The sequence below is a fragment of the Sus scrofa genome, chromosome 3 (assembly GCF_054392235.1).
Source record: "Sus scrofa isolate SSC_HxYL_T2T_F1_AM1 chromosome 3, Sscrofa_HxYL_maternal_Yorkshire_Landrace_v2.0, whole genome shotgun sequence".
NCBI classification, from domain to species: domain Eukaryota; kingdom Metazoa; phylum Chordata; class Mammalia; order Artiodactyla; family Suidae; genus Sus; species Sus scrofa.
In genome coordinates, this window is record NC_139385.1 from 82,703,198 (window position 1) to 82,720,142 (window position 16,945).

General features: G+C 48.9%; 1 protein-coding gene across 2 annotated transcripts in view; it reads left to right on the plus strand.

Annotated features, from left to right (window-relative positions):
* The window catches only part of EXOC6B (exocyst complex component 6B), a 607,614-nt gene extending 593,211 nt beyond the window's left edge, over positions 1 to 14,403 (plus strand). The window contains exons 21-22 of one of the 2 annotated variants that reach the window (XM_085018912.1): positions 6,737 to 6,853; positions 11,062 to 14,403. In XM_085018912.1, coding sequence (XP_084875038.1) covers positions 6,737 to 6,853 — 117 coding nt within the window. In that variant the 3' untranslated portion in view covers positions 11,062 to 14,403. The remainder of the gene's footprint in view (positions 1 to 6,736; positions 6,854 to 11,061) is intronic. The other variant, XM_085018911.1, reaches the window with a different exon arrangement.
* The last annotated feature ends 2,542 nt before the right edge of the window (positions 14,404 to 16,945 follow it).

Consider the following 16,945-nt stretch of genomic DNA (forward strand, 5'->3'; position numbering starts at 1 on the left):
TCCTTGTACACATATACCACTTAACACTATTCCAGGCCACAGTCATCATCACTCAACTCTTGGCTGAAGTCACAAACTAATCCCAGGGTGGATGGAATCCTCAAAGTACAGAGGCCATATGAAGTGGTATGAGATACAGGTTTAGTTAGTACCCAGATGCACCATTGAACACTAAATCGTGTTGGAAGGAAACTATTCCTCTATAGTCTTTGTGATGACGAAGAGAACATCTCATGTGGTGCTTGTATTTGAGTTATCTTCTATTTATAACAAGTGAGAATGGTTTCCCATTTATGATAGTGATGTAAAGTGTTCTTTTAAATTTTTCTTATGACCAAAATATGAATCAACACAAACGAAAAAATGTTAAGTAAATAATAATACATGTAGCATGTGGATATGGTACAAATTGCAGGAGATACTCAGTAAAGTCTGAGGAATGATGATCGTAAAGCTCAGTCTCCTACCTATGACGCTCCTCTTTCTCCTTCTCCATCCACCACCTACTTATAAACATCAAGAAATAAGATGCCTTAAAGTGCATACATATAATATGCTACTTTCTGTGAAAGAAAGAAGAGAAAATAAGAAAGCATACGTGTATCTGCTTATCTTTACAAGTAGACACATAGGAAGGACAAATCCAAAAAACAATGAAATTGGGCATGGTAGGGACTAGTGTAAAAGGCAAACAACAAATGAAAAAGTAACACTTTTCTGAGCTAATGTGTTTGTAAAGTTTTGACTTTTGGAAGCATAGTGACCTGCCTATATAAAAAATTAAATTAACAAGGATGGGAAGGAGGAGCCTAAAACTAAAAGCAAATGGAAACAAATGAACCTCGTTGCATGTAGATGAATACCGTAACCAAACTGAAGGGAAAATAAAGCAAAAGGACTAATCCAGGTGACTTATGAACATAGGATTTGATTGTACCCTCACTCTTAGGTTGGGAAAGAGAATTGCAAACAAGACTTGACCTCTTTTTTTTCAGTAGGCTTTTTGTATAGTACTATATACAAGCAATTCTGAGCCTATTTTAGATATATTATAGGACTGAGCAAATTGGTAAATGAGGTGATGTGGAGAGCCAGGATCTCACTGTGCAAGAAAGCACGTCAATATATGGCGTAGAGGAAAGAACTCTGTGGGAATGGTTAGAATTGGAGGTCCTGGTGTGATAAACTCATGATTTCTGAAATCTTTGTGTGTCCCTGCTTATGTAAGTCCACATGCATGTCTGTATATGTGTGCATATGGATACATTTACATTCATGTATTTCCTAGCTCTTTCCATTAAGAGGGTGTTAACTCCCCCCAGATTATCCCCCAGTAGAAGTGAACACACCTAGCGTCTAAATCTTGATCACTAATAACATTCCCACTGACAGAAACCAAGGCTCTTAAGAGAAATGGCTGATTTCAGAGCTGAGCGTGGTAGATATAAGATGAACCTGCAACATCTCATTATGCCAGAAAGTAAGGAAGCCCTGACAAAAAGTATGCGGGCATGTCAGAAGGACACAGGTTCTAGCTTGAAGGGTCTCCCGCTTGCCAAATCTGGGGCAATTTGAGCACCAAAGTAATTAGATATCATAATGAGTGTAAACCATTGAGGAAATGGATACCCATGAGTCCATTCAATAATAAAACAGATAAATTACCAGGGGAGAAGGAATGAGCATTTGCTTATGGTAGAATGCTGAGTGACAACTGATAAAGGCGGAGGGAAGGATGGAATTAAATGTCATCAGTTTGAAACCATCAGAGTAAAGACTAAAGAAGAGAAGAATCGTCAATAGATGCTAAATCTAAAGGGAAATTTTTAATCAGGAGCAGTATATCCACCTGATCTTAAATTGTCTCCTCAATTTAGTTGCAAAAGAAAATATGATATCTTGGAGTTCCCTTCGTGGCTCAGCAGTTAATGAACCCAACTAGGATCCATGAGGATGTAGGTTCGATCCCTACCTCGCTTAGTGGTTTAAGGATCCGGTGTTGCCATGAGCCGTGGTGTGGGTCACAGACGTGGCTTGGGTCTGGCGTTGCTATGGCTGTGATGTAGGCTGGCAGCTGCAGCTCCGATTCGACCCCTAGCCTGGGAACCTCCATATGCCGTGGGTGTGGCCCTAAAAAAAAAAAAGAAAGAAAGAAAATATAATATCTAGATGGTGGAGAAAGAAGACAACATCTTGACTGGGTGATCAAAATAAATATCACCAGTGGGTGACAGAGGAACACTGCATATTGTGTACCTGTAGATGTGATACCCCAAGGAGGAGACAGCATCACATGTAGTCTTCTGGCCAGAGATGCCACGGCTTATATCTTATTATGAGAAAGCATTAGGGAAATAAAAACTGGGGAGGGGGAGGCAGGGAACTTTTGAAGAGTTGACATTCTTCAGAAATTTCACATCATATAATAAAGAGAAAGGCTGTGGAAATCGTCCAGATTAAAGGAGACCCAATAGAAAACTAAATGTAATACCTAGTCCTCAACAAGCCAAAAGGCTATACAGGACATTATTGGGTCAGTTTATAAAATTAGACATTGGAGGAGGGAGTCCCCTGGTGGTCTAGTGGTTAGGACTCAGCACTCTCACCACTTCAGTCTGGGTTCAGTCCTTGATCTGGGAACTGAGATCCCACATCAAGCTGCTGTACACTGTGCCCGTCCCCCCAGAATTAGATTATGGACAGTATTAATATTAAATTTATGAAAGTTAAAAACCATACTGTGATTATATATGAGAATAGCCCTAATTCTTAGGAACACTGACATATTTGGGGATAAAGGGCCATGATATATGTAATTTACTCTCACGAGACTCCAAAAAGAAATACTGTATAAGCAAAGAAGGAAAGAGAGAGGAAACACCAATGATGGAGCATGTGGGGTAAGATTCTGACAATGGATGGATCGGATCTGAGGGTATGTGGCGTTCCTTATACTATGCCTCTTCCTAGAACTTCCCGATAAATTGAAATGATTTCTAAATGAAAAAATTTTAAAATATGAAAAGGAGTTCCCATCATGGCACAGTGGTTAACAAATCTGACTAGGAACCATGAGGTTCTGGGTTCGATCCCTGGCCTCGCTCAGCGGGTTAAGGATCCGGCGTTGCCATGAGCTGTGGTGTTGGTCACAGACACGCCTTGGATCCCACGTTGCTGTGGCTGTGCCTTAGGCTGGTGGCTGCAGCTCCGATTCGACCCCTAGCCTGAGAACCTCCATATGCCGCTGGAAGCAGCCCTAGAAAAGCAAAAAAGACAAAAAATAAATAAAATAAAATACGTAAAAATATGCAAGAATGTGATCTTTAGTGATGACTGGCTATTCTGCATCCTTGGAAGAGACTTTATGGCGATCTAAGAAGGCCATTGTATGCAGAGAACCAGGCTGAGAGGGCCCAAGTCATCTTTGAAAGTCATAGGCTAGAAACCAAAGTGCTGCTTTGATAAGCAGGCTTGCTGGTTTTCTTGTTCGCTTATTCTAACTTTGTTCTAAGGAATCCAGGAGAACTGCGCTCCAAGGCAATTAATTTAGCTAAGTCTCACCCCGCCCTTAGTCTGCGTCCACCAGAAGGACTGTGGGCAGCAGCAAAGACCCAGAGAGTGATCTGCAGACTCATACTGGATGAATTTACTGAGCCGTGTAGCTTCCATGCCCAGAATGGGATAAATTAGGTAGCTTGTCATCCCACAGCTCTTAGGCTTGGTACTGGCATTGAGAGACTTTGGCAAGAATTTAAAAGTAGAAAACTTTAAAGCAAAGTTATGAGCTGCCCTCCACACCCCACTGGTGATTTTACCCAGGTCTCATCAGCCAGAAAGACATGGTTATCTTTGCAGTAAATCAGGAAATACTGATACCATTCATTCCATCACAGAAATTAGGGACTCATTAATAGAGAAAGTCGTTTTATTAACTGCATGTATATGTCCAAAGTAATACCTAAAATAGTCTTACGAAACCATGTTTTCAGATTTTTCCAATTAAACATACTTGTTATTCTTTCACGTTTCTTACATTAGCTCCCTAGGATACAAACAGTAAAAGGCTCCCAGAGGTTTTTTTAATTTCCTGAGAAAAAATTGTAATGAAGAAAGTGCTATCTTTTTGCATAGTTGTTTTTTTTTTTTTTTCCCCATTGGGATTTGGGGGCGGGGAAGCATAATTGTATTGGTAGAAGAACTTGAGAACAAGGAACACGCCAAGTGTCTATCATGCTTTCTAGGAGAAACTGTCTTGAGTGGTCTTTTGGACACTGTAGGGTAGAAATACCAAGATGAGACTAGGAAGTCAGGGAAAATTCTCTTCTAAAGGAGAACTCTGTGAGGCCTTGGGGCAGCAACAGGAAGTTGTAGAAGCCCTTTTCCTTGCCAACTAAAATAACCATAACCTAAAAGAGGCCTGAGAGGGGAGTTACTAGTGTGGTGCTTTGGAAACGACCCTGATTAGTTCCATGAGGGCGTGGGTTTGATCCCTGACCTCGATCAGTGGGGTAAGGTCTGGTGTTGCCGTGAGCTGTGGTGTAGGTTGCAGACACGACTCGGATCTGGCATTGCTGTGGCTGTGGTGTGGGCTGGCAGCTACAGCTCTGATTCAACCCCTAGCTTCAGAACTTCCATATGCTTCAGGTGTGGCCCTAAAAAGACCAAAAAAAAAAATTTTTTTTTAAATATAACAGAGATTCTGCTGTATAGCACAGGGAACTATATCCAATCACTTGTTATGGAACATGATGGAGGATGATGTGAAAAAAGGAATGTAGGAGTTCCTGTCGTGGCTCAGTGGTTAACGAATCAGACTAGGAACCATGAGGGTGCGGGTTCGATCCCTGGCCTTGCTCAGTGGGTTAAGGATCCGGCGTTGCCGTGAGCTGTGGTGTAGGTTGCAGACGAGGCTCGGATCCCACGTTGTTGTGGCTCTGGTGTAGGCCGGTGGCTTCAGCTCCAATTGGACCCCTAGCCTGGGAACCTCCATATGCTTCGGGAGCAGCCCCAGAAATGGCAAAAAGACCAAAAAAAAAAAAAAAGAAATGTATATGGATGTATGGCTCGGTCACTTTGCTGTGCAGCAGAAATCAGCAGAACATTGCAAATCAACCATAATTAAAAAATAAAAAATAAATGAATAAAAGAGGCCTGAGAGAGCCCTTTGGGGCCATGCTGATCCAGACAACCCAGACCCAGTCTCTCTTCACCTCTCCTCTTCCCTCCCCCCCCTTTTTTTTGGTCTCTTTAGGGCCACACTCGGCATATGGAAGTTCCCAGACTAGGGATTGAATCTGAGCTGTGGCTGCCAGTCTACGCCACAGCCACAGCAATGGCAGATCTGAGCCATGTCTGCCACCTACACCACAGCTCACAGCAACTCCAGATCCTTAACCTACTGAGCGAGGCCAGGGGTCGAACCCACGTCCTCATGGATGCTAGTCAGGTTCGTTAACCACTGAGCCATGACGGAAACTCCTCCTCTCATCTTTAGCATCCTTTTCTTGGCTGAGGGTGTAGGGGCTTTTCTCAGTTTCAGGTTTGGGACTTCAGTCAATTCCCAGCCTTCCTGAGGAAGCTCCTAATAGCTATTCTATGAGATGGAACAGGAACCTAGGCCAAGCAGCCATGGCCCCCATGGCCCCTTTGCTCAGCCGTGCAGTGCACATGGACAGGGGAGAAAGGCGTGCTCAAGTGCTCAGGGCCTGGCATTGGATTTGACTCTCAGCCTCTCTACCTTTGTTCTGTACAGAGAGATGGCCATCCACTTAACTTCATGAGCAGGTGTCTCTTGGAAAGGGAGAAGTAGGGAAATGTCTCGAGTCCAGAAGCACTTCTATATATCTCATTGCCAGGAAGACTGCTTAGACGGTCCTTCTGCATAATGATGTGAGTCTAGTAGACGTTTCTAGAGAGGGGCCAACAGCTTCCCTTTCCTCACCCCTCCCTTTGTAAGGCACTGATTTTCTCTGTTCGTTTTTAGCTTTACTCAGTCATGATTTTTAAATATTTGTTAGAGCGATACCCGAGGCGAAAACTGGCTGGGAAGGAAAGCCTTTGCCAAAAGTATTTAGGTAACAGGTTTCTATCTGTTCAGCCAGTGTCCACACAGGTGTAGCACAGTGCCTCATGTAAACATTACATGGCCGGTTTATGCCTCGGCTGGGTGTTTCTGTGTTGCCTGGGTGCCCTGGCCGTTTATAGGCACATGCTTGTGACTTTATCAACTGAGTGACTTGGACAGAGTCAATGGAGCAAATCATGAAACTCGTACGCGATCCCAGACCTTTTGACCTCCGTAGTTGTGTACGTGGCACTGGGCACACCCACCTTGGTTTGTTTCTTGTTGACTCTGAGCTCCTGGAGTGGTGCTTGGCACACGAAAGCTACTCGATAAATGTTTATGAATTGAACGAGTGATTATTCCAATGATATTCAAGATGCACTATGAGTCTTGTGTCTTGATTCAGTCCAGTGTTAGTTTCTTTACAGGCTGCCTCTGAGAGCTATCTGCTAGTATGTCCTGCCAGCAACAGTGCTTAGGGCAGAGGTGACTCTGCCTTCTCCTGAGTACTCGTTTTAGTTTCTTAGTTGCCTTATGGTCTGTAGCCATTTTTTTTCTCTTACTACATTTTTATTTTTCAAATCTAATATAGCTGTGAAGGATGCTAGGGGGTTCTAAGATCATGTTTTGTCTTTTCTGTCTGACTAATCCTTGGGATGGGATGTTTTACAGCTTCTGGATCTCTTCATCCAGTGGGACTGGTCAACCTACCTTGCGGACTATGGTCAGCCCACCTGCAAGTACCTCCGGGTAAACCCCGTGACAGCGCTGACCCTGCTTGAGAAGTGAGTACCCCGTCCAGGGGTCTGTGTTGAGAGGTGGGGAAGTGGGGGTGGGGGTTGTTGTAGAGGCTAATGTTCTCTTTGCCAGTACCTCGAAAAGACAGCAGAGCGGTCCCATTCTTGAAGTTGTCAGAGAGGCTGTCAGCAGTCTCCATCATTGCATTGGGCGGGCCAGTCTTCCTCTTGTAGCCTCTTAATTCCTGAGCCACAATAGGCTAGGGCAAGTCCAGGTCAGTTGGACTCTGACACCAGCTTGGAGCTTAACTAGAGATGACAAGAGGAAAAAGGAAGATGCCTTCATTTGCAGCTCAGGCCAGCCTGGGCCACAGAGTGAGCCTGGCCCCGGCCATCTGGGGCATGGTGATGGATGCAGAACAGCCCCACAGAACAGATGGCTTCTCTGGTTCCTAGCAGAAGGAGCTCCTGAAATTACTGAAACCTTCACCTGCCCCTTCACACATCCCCCCCATCCCGCCCCCGCCAGATTGAGCCTTATTGTGCCAACTTTCCCAAGAAAGCTGTGTTGGAGGTATCTGAGTCTTGCCTTTGGCAGGCACTGGCCAGCAAATGTTGCTGCTGCAGGGTTGTAGCATCTCTGAAGCAGAGGTGCTGCCACTGAGATTGAGTTAGCCAGCTCCAGAACAGCTCCCTAACCAGTGTGTCACCCAGATGCTGGAATCTGCTATGCACCGTAGCCTGGCTCAGGCTTTGGCTTATCCAAGTGAAAGCTGGCAGACCAGAGACCAAGACCATGTGAAAGGGCAGCTTTGTCCTGTCATCACACCAGATAACCCCTGGCTTCTTAGAAGAGCACCCTGCATCCAGACAGTGTAGCCCGTCTACGTGTAAGGCCAGTCAAGCAGGTCCCCAGGCCTGGGAGGGCAGGGATCAGAATCTAGGAGGCCAGAGCAGAGCCTTAAGCAGAAGGAGAGGCCAAACTGTACCTTCCCACTGTGCAGTCCGGTGAGGGAGAGGGAGGGGAGGAGGTAGAGAGTGGGCAAGAGCAGGAGGTGGAGGTATGTTTGGAGCCAAGAACTTAGGAACCCACAGTTCAGCTTTCTCCAGACCAAGACAGAGACTGATGTTTCCATTTTAACTTTGTTTCCCATGGTTCTCTCTCCCCATGACCTTCTTCCCTAGGATATCTAGAGAGTAAGTATATTATTCACTTGGGCCTTTTCCATCACTTTGAGGCAAGTCCTTCTGGTTTCCTCATTGACACTAATGACTACACTAAAATCCCTACCCTGTGAGTGGTCCCCACCCTGACATACTAATCTACTAAACCAGTCTGGTGCCAACTGGCTGGCTGCCTCCTCTCTCCTTGGTCCTCTGAGTGACCCTTGGCTTACCAATTCCTTTGGGGCTGGGAGTGGTGACAGGGATTTTCCCCCATTGGTGCCAGGTAAAGGGTTGTTCCCACCCAGTTTCCTGGCACAGTCAATACTCTTGCTAGTCCAGAGCCTGAAACTCAGCCCTGACAGAAGGAAGCTCCTCGGCCCTCTTCCCTCCCTCCCAGTGGTGAGGCCCATGGCTTTAAGATCTGGAACCTATATCTCCCATGGAAGGCTCCTTACCAGAGGCAAGGCCTCATCACAGAGTTCTCAGTACCCAGCTGAAATGGCTTTTGAGTTGGTGCTTAGGCGCCGTATTCATTATGTGTCCACATGGGCTCTCCGATTCCCTTCGGCCAGTTACCTCTCTCAATAATTCTTTCCTCCTCTATTCCTGAGACGCTCTAGACCCAAGAAGTCCTGGCTCATCTACTTCCTATGAATCAACAATAGCCGAAAAGAATCAGCCTGTCTGTAGCATTCTGGGGGCCTGGCCGGTAATAAAGCCACGTGCTTAGCCCTAGCAATCAGCAGGGTTAAAAAGCTTCGTTCCATACACAAAGGTCAAAGGCCACCCAGGTCACTACCATCTGTATTTCCCAGCCTCATAGGAATCATCCCCTTGCCCTGACCTGTCCCAACTTTCCCCACCACCAGCTGTACCACCAGACCTTAATACTCCCCTTTTCAGCCCAGCCTTTCTTAGCAGGGGGAGACCTGGAAAGACCCAAAGACCTGGAGAGGACATTCAGGACAGAGAGGAGGCCCCTGTGTCCCTGGGAGGTGGCCAGAGCCAAAGGAGATCAGGATCCTGGGCTCACAGACTACGGCGGGGGTTGGGGGGAGCTCTCCCTTGGTTTTAGAACCTCCCAGGGGAAAAACCTGTATGCCACCATCAGCCCTTAGGGCACTCGAGCCGATCTTTCAAGTAACCCCAACTCTAGGCCTTAATGACCCCGCAAACGCTGGCCGCTGGGGTGCAGAGACGACCCTCTTTCCCCCTTTTTCCTGCCTTGTTTCCAGAGCTCCACCATGGGGCTGAAAGCCAGCTCTGCCTGCCTGTCTCTGGGCTGCTTTGAGGAGTCAGCACACTAATGATCACATAGGATGTTACAGTAAATGTCCTATAAAGTCAGGAAGCATTTTCCTTCCCTTCTTTCTTTTTTCTTTCGCTTTGGGTTGATTTGATTTCGATTTGTGGTATATCCAGCAAAAGAAAAGGGGTTGGCCTCTGGGATCAGTACTCCTAAACCAAGCCAGTTCCACAGACATAACTGGGCAACGAAAGTGTCAGGGACAAGATACAGTAATCATTCCTAGCCTTGGACCCCTGTCGACCGCAAGGTTCTTTTCCACCTAAACCTCTGTCACCTCTCCTCCTTCCCCCCTCCCCAGCACAGCCTCCGCATGTGGGTGGTTGTACCTTATATGCAGTGTTCTAAGTTTGCTGGATGAGTAATTCCAGCCTGCAGGCCCTAAAGCTTAGATCAAAGAGAAATCTCCATTCGTTTGTGGCTGTCACTGTCAGCCAGCGCCACAAAGCTATGGCTCTCATGAGAACCTCCTTACCATATGGAGATACATGTCCCTGGCTTTTTGACCAAAGGCATCTAGTCTGTCCCTCTGCACAGGGCTGCCCACAGGAAAAAATGGGGCCAGGATTGGCCAAAGGCCCTGAGAAAGCCTGCCTGGGATACTTGACTCCCCCAGGGCCAGGTTCTTCCTGTCCCCGCTCCCAGCCTATCTCCATGGAGGCCGGAGGGCTCTGAGGTCAGAGAGCTGGCCAACCTCCTGCAGGAGGGTGGTGAGGAGGTGCCTAGCCCTTCTCCAGGGAGAAGTGGGTCTGGCCAGTGGTCTTAATTCTCTAACATTAGAACTATCTGTGGACTGGAGGTACAGCATGTAGAGTCCAGGGCCGGAGTTATCAATCCCCAGCAGATATCAGGGGCTCTGCACCCTTTTCAGGGAGTGACAGCTTCCTGGGTTCTGTCACCATGGCCCAGTCAGATCTGGGAGTTTCTCTGCCAGCCTCAGCCTGGCCTTGCCCGTCTCCATCCATGCTTCCCAGTGAGGTCTCTCCATCTGGCAGCATTGGTGGCCAGAACTGCCCACGGTTTGTGCACCAAGACTCTGCCATCCCTGGAGCTTTATCATGAGCCAGTTCAACAGTTTTCCAAAGGTCAAGATCCAGGATGTAGCAGCCGTTGAGATCTTGGAAGCTCCTCTTACCTAAAACCCGGGCTTATCAAGTGAGAGGCTGGCTCAGCCTTTTGGTACCCGCTTTCCTTAGCACCATGCCCTCTTGGCCACCTCGCTGCCTCTGGGCCCCTTCTCTGAGACAAAGGAAAAGAAATCAATCAAGCCCTTAGTTTTGTAGGGGGAAGATAGAGTAACGGGCTAGAGTGGGGTTTAGAAATATACAGTGGCTTTCAGGTACTCACATTCTTCTGGAATTGCTAGTGAAGGACATTGTTCTGCCTTCCCTTTCAAATACGGGCTCGCAGGTCGGAGCAGGGTTTGGTACTTTTATGAGGTAATGAGAAGACCTTAGAGGTCCTCTAAGATCCTGTTGACCATCAGGGCTATAGCAGGTCCCCATACTGACAGCAGGTGCACAGCTGGGCATAGACGGGAATGAAGTTGGTGGGGTGGGAACGAATGACGAGGGAATTGGCCAGAGCTGGCTCTGGATGCTTTCCAGAGGTGACTGAAGTTGGGATGGCCGTGGGTGTGCCTCCAAGGGCATCTTCCTCAATCGTAGGTGAGTATGGGCCTGACAGTGACAATATTCTGCAGTCTCTCAGCTGCAAGTGGTGGTGAAAATAGGCTCTCCACCATTGTCACCGCACGCATTTTGCTCTTTCTTTCCTTCTCTGCTCAGGATGAAGGACACGAGCCGCAAGAACAACATGTTTGCACAGTTTCGGAAAAATGAGCGAGACAAGCAGAAATTGATTGACACTGTGGCCAAGCAACTCCGGGGACTCATCAGCAGCCACCACTCGTGAAGGCTGGCCTCGGGCCGACAGAGGCCGCTCGCTGCAGCCCCGGATCCCTGGAGCCAGCGCTGGCTGGCCCTGCATTTGTGCATTCTTCTTCAAAGAGAGCAGATGTATTTTTTTAATAACCCATGTACAGTATTCGCATAACCCTTCCCTTGAGTAACAGAGGCGCGAGAGTCAGCAAGTCCATGAGAGGTTGCTAGGCTGGGATTCAGGCAAAGTTACAGCACACTGTCTGTCCCTTCCTAGGGATGGTCGTGTCACCTGTCCCAGTATGACCAGCCACCTTTCATCCATGGCTCTAGAGCTTAGGTCTGGGCTCAGGAACTACACAAACAAAATGGGTGCTTGGCACTGGGAGGGAGGTGAGTAGGCAGGAAGTACATCCTGTTGGCTCCTAGGTGCCCCATTCACTGCAGAGGGGAGGCCGATTCTTCTTGACACAAAGAAAGAGCCTGGAAAACAGTTCTGTTTAGCGTAGGAAAGACCAGCGCCCAGTTCCCGAGTTGTGAGGTTCAGCTTCTCAGTGCACTGACTTTCACTGATCAGGGAACAAGTGTGGCAGGTGGCAAGATGATGGCTTCACCCCAATACCCCCCGCCCCCATCCCGCTGGGGATGGCATTTTTTAGCCTCGATCTGACCCAGTGCTTTTACTTCTAGTTTTTCTGGGCCAAAGAAGAGCTGAGTGTGCAGTGGGAATAATCGGACCTCATGACTAACTGTAGGTGCCCCCCACACCAGGAGGAGTTTTACTGGATCTGGAGAGCCAGTGTGAATGGAATCAGAGTTCCTTCCCCCTTCCTCTCCTTGTCTTCTTTCAGGGTCAGGGCCTAAGTCAGCAGTTATTTCCATAGACAGAGTCTCAGACGTGCCCTCCTCCATCAGCGTCACCTGGGATAGTCAGATTCCAGAAGCCTGAAAATGGTCCTTACTTTACCCTTAGGCGAAATCTGAAGATGACTTGGGATTGTTCCTTTGTGTTTTAAAACCAGCTTTCTGGCCCCCATCATTAGAGGAAATGGCACCAGCTCTGTACTGTGGGGACAGCCGTAACTGGACTGGATGCCTCTAGGGGTGGAACCACTGTCACCGTGAAATACAGCAGGTCGACCATGGCTAGTGGTTTCTTTCCTCTGGCCCAGCTGTCCTTCGCTGAGTCATATCCTGGAAAAGAAGCTCTTCTTGCTCAAGCCTGACGCTTCCATCCCCTTTTGAGGTCCCCATAGCTGTCTTGTGGCTTCACCTGAGAAAAATCACCTGTTATCCCATCCCTCCAGCTCTGGAGTTTGCAAAAGGAGCCTGGCCCCGTTAGCTCGGAAGCTGTGTCCACTCTCTGAAATGGGCTCCCGAGACCTAATGCAAGGGCTTTGCTGGGAGGTCAGACAGAGAAACCTGCCCTTTAAAACACTTCAGGAAGATGCTACTAAGGCTACTGGCAAGAGTATAATTGTGGATCACCAAACTATGACAAATAAGCCACACAGGCATTTCCAGCTTGGATTAGTGGGAGGAAAGACTCATCAAACAGAATTCTTCACCACCTTTGTCAGCAACTGAGTTGCTTCTGGGGAAGGCAGTGTTTCCTTTTTCACAACCCTCCCCCCCCCAAAAAAAAAATATTGTACCACAGCTTGGAAACCGTGGGGAAGAAAACATGCACTCAGACGTGCAGGTTCCCTCAAAGCTGGAGAGGCCAGGCTGCATGTGGGCTCTGCAGAAGCCTCCCGAGCCTCGTCCTAAGGGCTAGACAGTCGGCCCAGGGCCTTAGCTTGAGGCTCAGAGATGTAGGGCTGCCACCCAGAGCCTCGATAGCCATGGGGAGGCAGGGAGCCATGGGAATAAGACCCCAAGTGCCATCCCTCCCGCTCGAGACTTTATTAGAAAAGAGCAAGAAGAGTCACTCTCATCCTATTGCTTAAGAAGGGACCCGAACACCCTCTTGCACTGGACCGCAGTTGGAACAAGGTCTCTTCAGGTTTGAGTGCTGAGACTTTGAAGTGGAACTGAGAGAACCTTAAGCAGGTCACATGGTTTTTTTAAGCATTGTCATTGCTGCTCTTGTCTCAAACCCGAACCCTGGAAACACTGTGCTATAGAAGAGAAGGTGGATGGGGGGAGAGGAAAGAGGGTAGCCTGCCCCTTGCACACACAAGTCCTTCTGCCAAAAAGGCTTATCCAAGCTCAAGGCTCCTGGGTGGATCTTTGTTAGATCCCTCTCCCCTCTTGGTCTGCCTTCAGTCTTCCCAAACAGAACCAACATACAGCCACTGCGCTGTCTGTGGAGACATGCTGTTTGAATTGGTGAAGTCGGATTTTTCAGTTTTGTCTCGAGGCCTCTAGCTGGGCCAGCCCTTGAGAGGACTTGTGCAAAGCATGGGTGCCCAGACTCCTAAGATCTGGCCTCAAAATGCCCAGAGATGTACAAGTGCCCCGGAGGTCTCTTAGAAGGGCCAGAACGTGGTGCCCAGGAGACTTCCAGTCCTCTAGTTGGCCAAGTTCTTGGCGAAATCAGGTCCTTATTCCTGGAGGGACAGTCCAGCTGGGGACCCTAGTGGGTTTCAGTCATAGTTTAGGCAGCTGGCTTGGTTTCAACCTATTTCGTAGCGCAGTCCCTTTGAGGAGAGTGTGCCTGGAGCTCTTGGGCCTGGGGAAGAGCAGGCCCTCAAAAGTGGGGGCAGCGGCGCATCCCTGTTGGTAAAGGGACTATACAGTTTCCGGGCAGCAGTTGCCAGTATTTTCATCGTGTCCCAGGCCTCCTCCGCGTCAGCCTAGCTTCCCTGCACACTTGACAAGTGCTTGTTCAGCAGATCCCAGACCCAGGGCCCTTTACCCAGGATTGGCATTGGCTGTGGCTTTCCCTGTAAGGCCTCTGAGCACCCTCCCTGGGGCCTTCTCCCAGGACTCTGCACCTGGCTGCCTCCGTTGCCTCTCTCTCTTTCTTTTTTTTTTTTCCCCGCCTGGGTGTGCAGTTACTTTTCACTAATGTGTTCGAAATGGCCTTTTTTATTTTGCACATGTCTGGGGGAAATTTCAGAAAGTCCATTTTTAACTCTAAAGGGAACCTTCTTCTTTAAAGCTCACCAGTAAAGCTACTGATACCGATGGGCCTGGCAATGAGTAGAAAACCTCCTCTGTGAAAAGAGCATGTTTATCCTCCTGTACGTTTGCCTCTTTTAATTGCTATTAAATGACACAGCCTATATATCTGTTCAAAAGCCACAGCGTTGTCTCCTGACTTTTCTGTTCTCCCACCCCTTTTGCACAGTGCAGCCATGGTTGGGGATCTGAGGACTGACCCTGCACCCCCTCCCCTGGACTGAGGACTAGAGCAGGCAGAAGCCTGGTGGGGAGGAGAAAGCCTGCCCGCCAGACACGGCAAGGAGTCGTATTGGGACCTTGGAGACATTGCGAACTGCTAGGTTAGGCTTTCCCGTCTCTACCGTTGACACTGGCATTGTCGTCATCATCATCAAGAGAACTGACTCTTGAAAGGCCTGATTTATGCGGGGTATCAGGCTAGGCAGCGGGGGGCTTTCAGTGTGTTTGGAACACTGGCCCCGCCGTGGAAAGGCTCCTGGTTAAAACGGAGCCGTGCGGGATTCTCCAGAATGAAGCCAGGGTGGGGGAAGGAGGGTAATGAGCCCATCGTGGAGCTCAGTGGGGGAGAGGGACAGGCCTTCTGGCCTGGTGTTGGGACAGCTCTGGTCGGAGAAGACAGTGCAGAGAAATCAGGATGTTAATGAGCCCGGCCTTGAAGGAATTCAATTCGGACACCATTAAGCTATGGGATATTTTAGGTGCAGAAGTCAGAGATGAGAGTGAAAAATTACTGCAAGCCTGATATAGGCTGGGAGGGTCACGGGGAGCCCAGCAGGCATTATGTGCAAGCATGGTGAATAAGGCCCGACAGGTTTGTGTCACAACACCCAGCCTTCTTGGCCCCGGGGCTGGCATGGAAGCCATGGGAACAGGCCGGAGAGAATTTCTTCGGTAACGAGTCTGACTACGGCAACTGGGCTTTGATGCCTGAGAGACCTGGGCTTCAATTCCTGCTGTGCCACTTCCTAGCTGAATGACCTTGAACAATTAACTCCCTAAGTCTCATTATCCTCATCAGTGAAAGCAGAATCCAGGTGCCTAATTTACAGGGTTGTTGCGAAGTGTACCTGAGCTATGGGTGATCAAAACGCTGAGCCAGTTGCCAGCTTCAGCACGGAAACTCTTTCAGGCCAGGCCTTTCCCTCCAGCCCCTCCACTTCCACAACACACTCGGAGCTGAGCCTGGAACAGAAGTGTCCAGAGTTGGTCTCCTGGCTTCTCTTCCCCAAACCCATTCCAGGGTTAATGCTACTGAGGTCCCTTGCGCCCCTGTGCAGACACAGCGCGACAAGCCCTTCAAATGAGACAACCAGCTGCCTGCTCAGAGTAGTGCCAGTCCTTCAGGTAGAATCTGCCCCTCAAGACCACCTGGCATCTTCTCTGCCAAAACATATACCTCCTAGAATTCAGGAGTTCTGGACTGGAGGTCCATGACCTTTGGAGTGTGTGTATGTGGGTATGTGTGTGTGTACGTGAGTTCAGGCTTGCATCCACTCACTTTTCTGGCGAGAAGGTACATGGCTTTCCTCAATGTCTAAGGAAGATTCATGACCAAAATCCTGAATAATAACCAAATCCCTTTCCAAGTATAGATCTCCTTCTGAGGGAAAGCCAGATGCTCAGAGCGGTTACCCCCCTCCCTGCCTCACGGAGTTCTGGCAGGAAAGTTTTGGTTTTTTTCTTTTTTTTTTTTTCTTTTTTTGTCTTTTCTAGGGCCACTCCCGTGGCATATGGAGGCTCCCAGGCTAGGGGAAAAAGTGCCAATCGGAGCTGTAGCTGCCAGCCTACACCACAGCCACAGCAATGTGGGATCCCAGCCATGTCTGCCACCTACACCACAACTCATGGCAACACTGGATCCTTAACCCACTGAGCAAGGCCAGGGATCAAACCCAGAACCTCATCATTCCTAGTCGGATTCATTAACCACTGAGCCGCGACCGGGAACTCCTGGCAGGAGAGTTATAAGGCCTCTTCCAAGAGCCTCCACTTGAACCCCAGGTCGCACCCAGAGTCCCGTACAGCCACCATTCCTAGCATTATCTCCCCAAACCCGTTTAGGGGACTGAGGTGGGCACGAGGACCCTGCAAGTCTATGAACACAGAGACTCCCAGCTGGTTGAGGAGATCGCAGACCAGAGGGTCAGGTATCAAGGCTTTGGGCCATCAGCGCCAAACTGACCCCGACTCAGCCCAGCATGTTTTCCACAGCTTCTGAGTCTAAGCCCTGATGGGTACAAAATCTTGCCCAAGCCCATGCTCCGAGGGTAACCAAACCAAACCAGGAAGACAGGTGAAGCGGTCACCAGCTCGCCCCTTTTCTCACCAGGCAGGATGGGGAGCACAAGGGGAGGGAGGGAAGGAGAAAAAGTGCCAGACCCTTTCCCCAGAGGCCTCCGTTTGGAATCGAATGGACAGTATTTGCGGGGAATGAGAGAGGCTGCAGGCCCAGGAGAGCCGAAGACAAAGGCTCTCGAGGAAGTGTAGGGAGGGGGAGAGGGAAAGGGGGGGGCCTGGGCATTGTGTGAGAGAGCCACCCCTCTATCTGTTTCAATCACTGCCAGGGTTAGGGTTACCCTGCATTTGGGGCCCCAGCTGTTCTGTGGGGTCTGTGACACCCGCTGTTGTGATGCTAATGGAGGGGGTCGGGGGCACCCCTGGG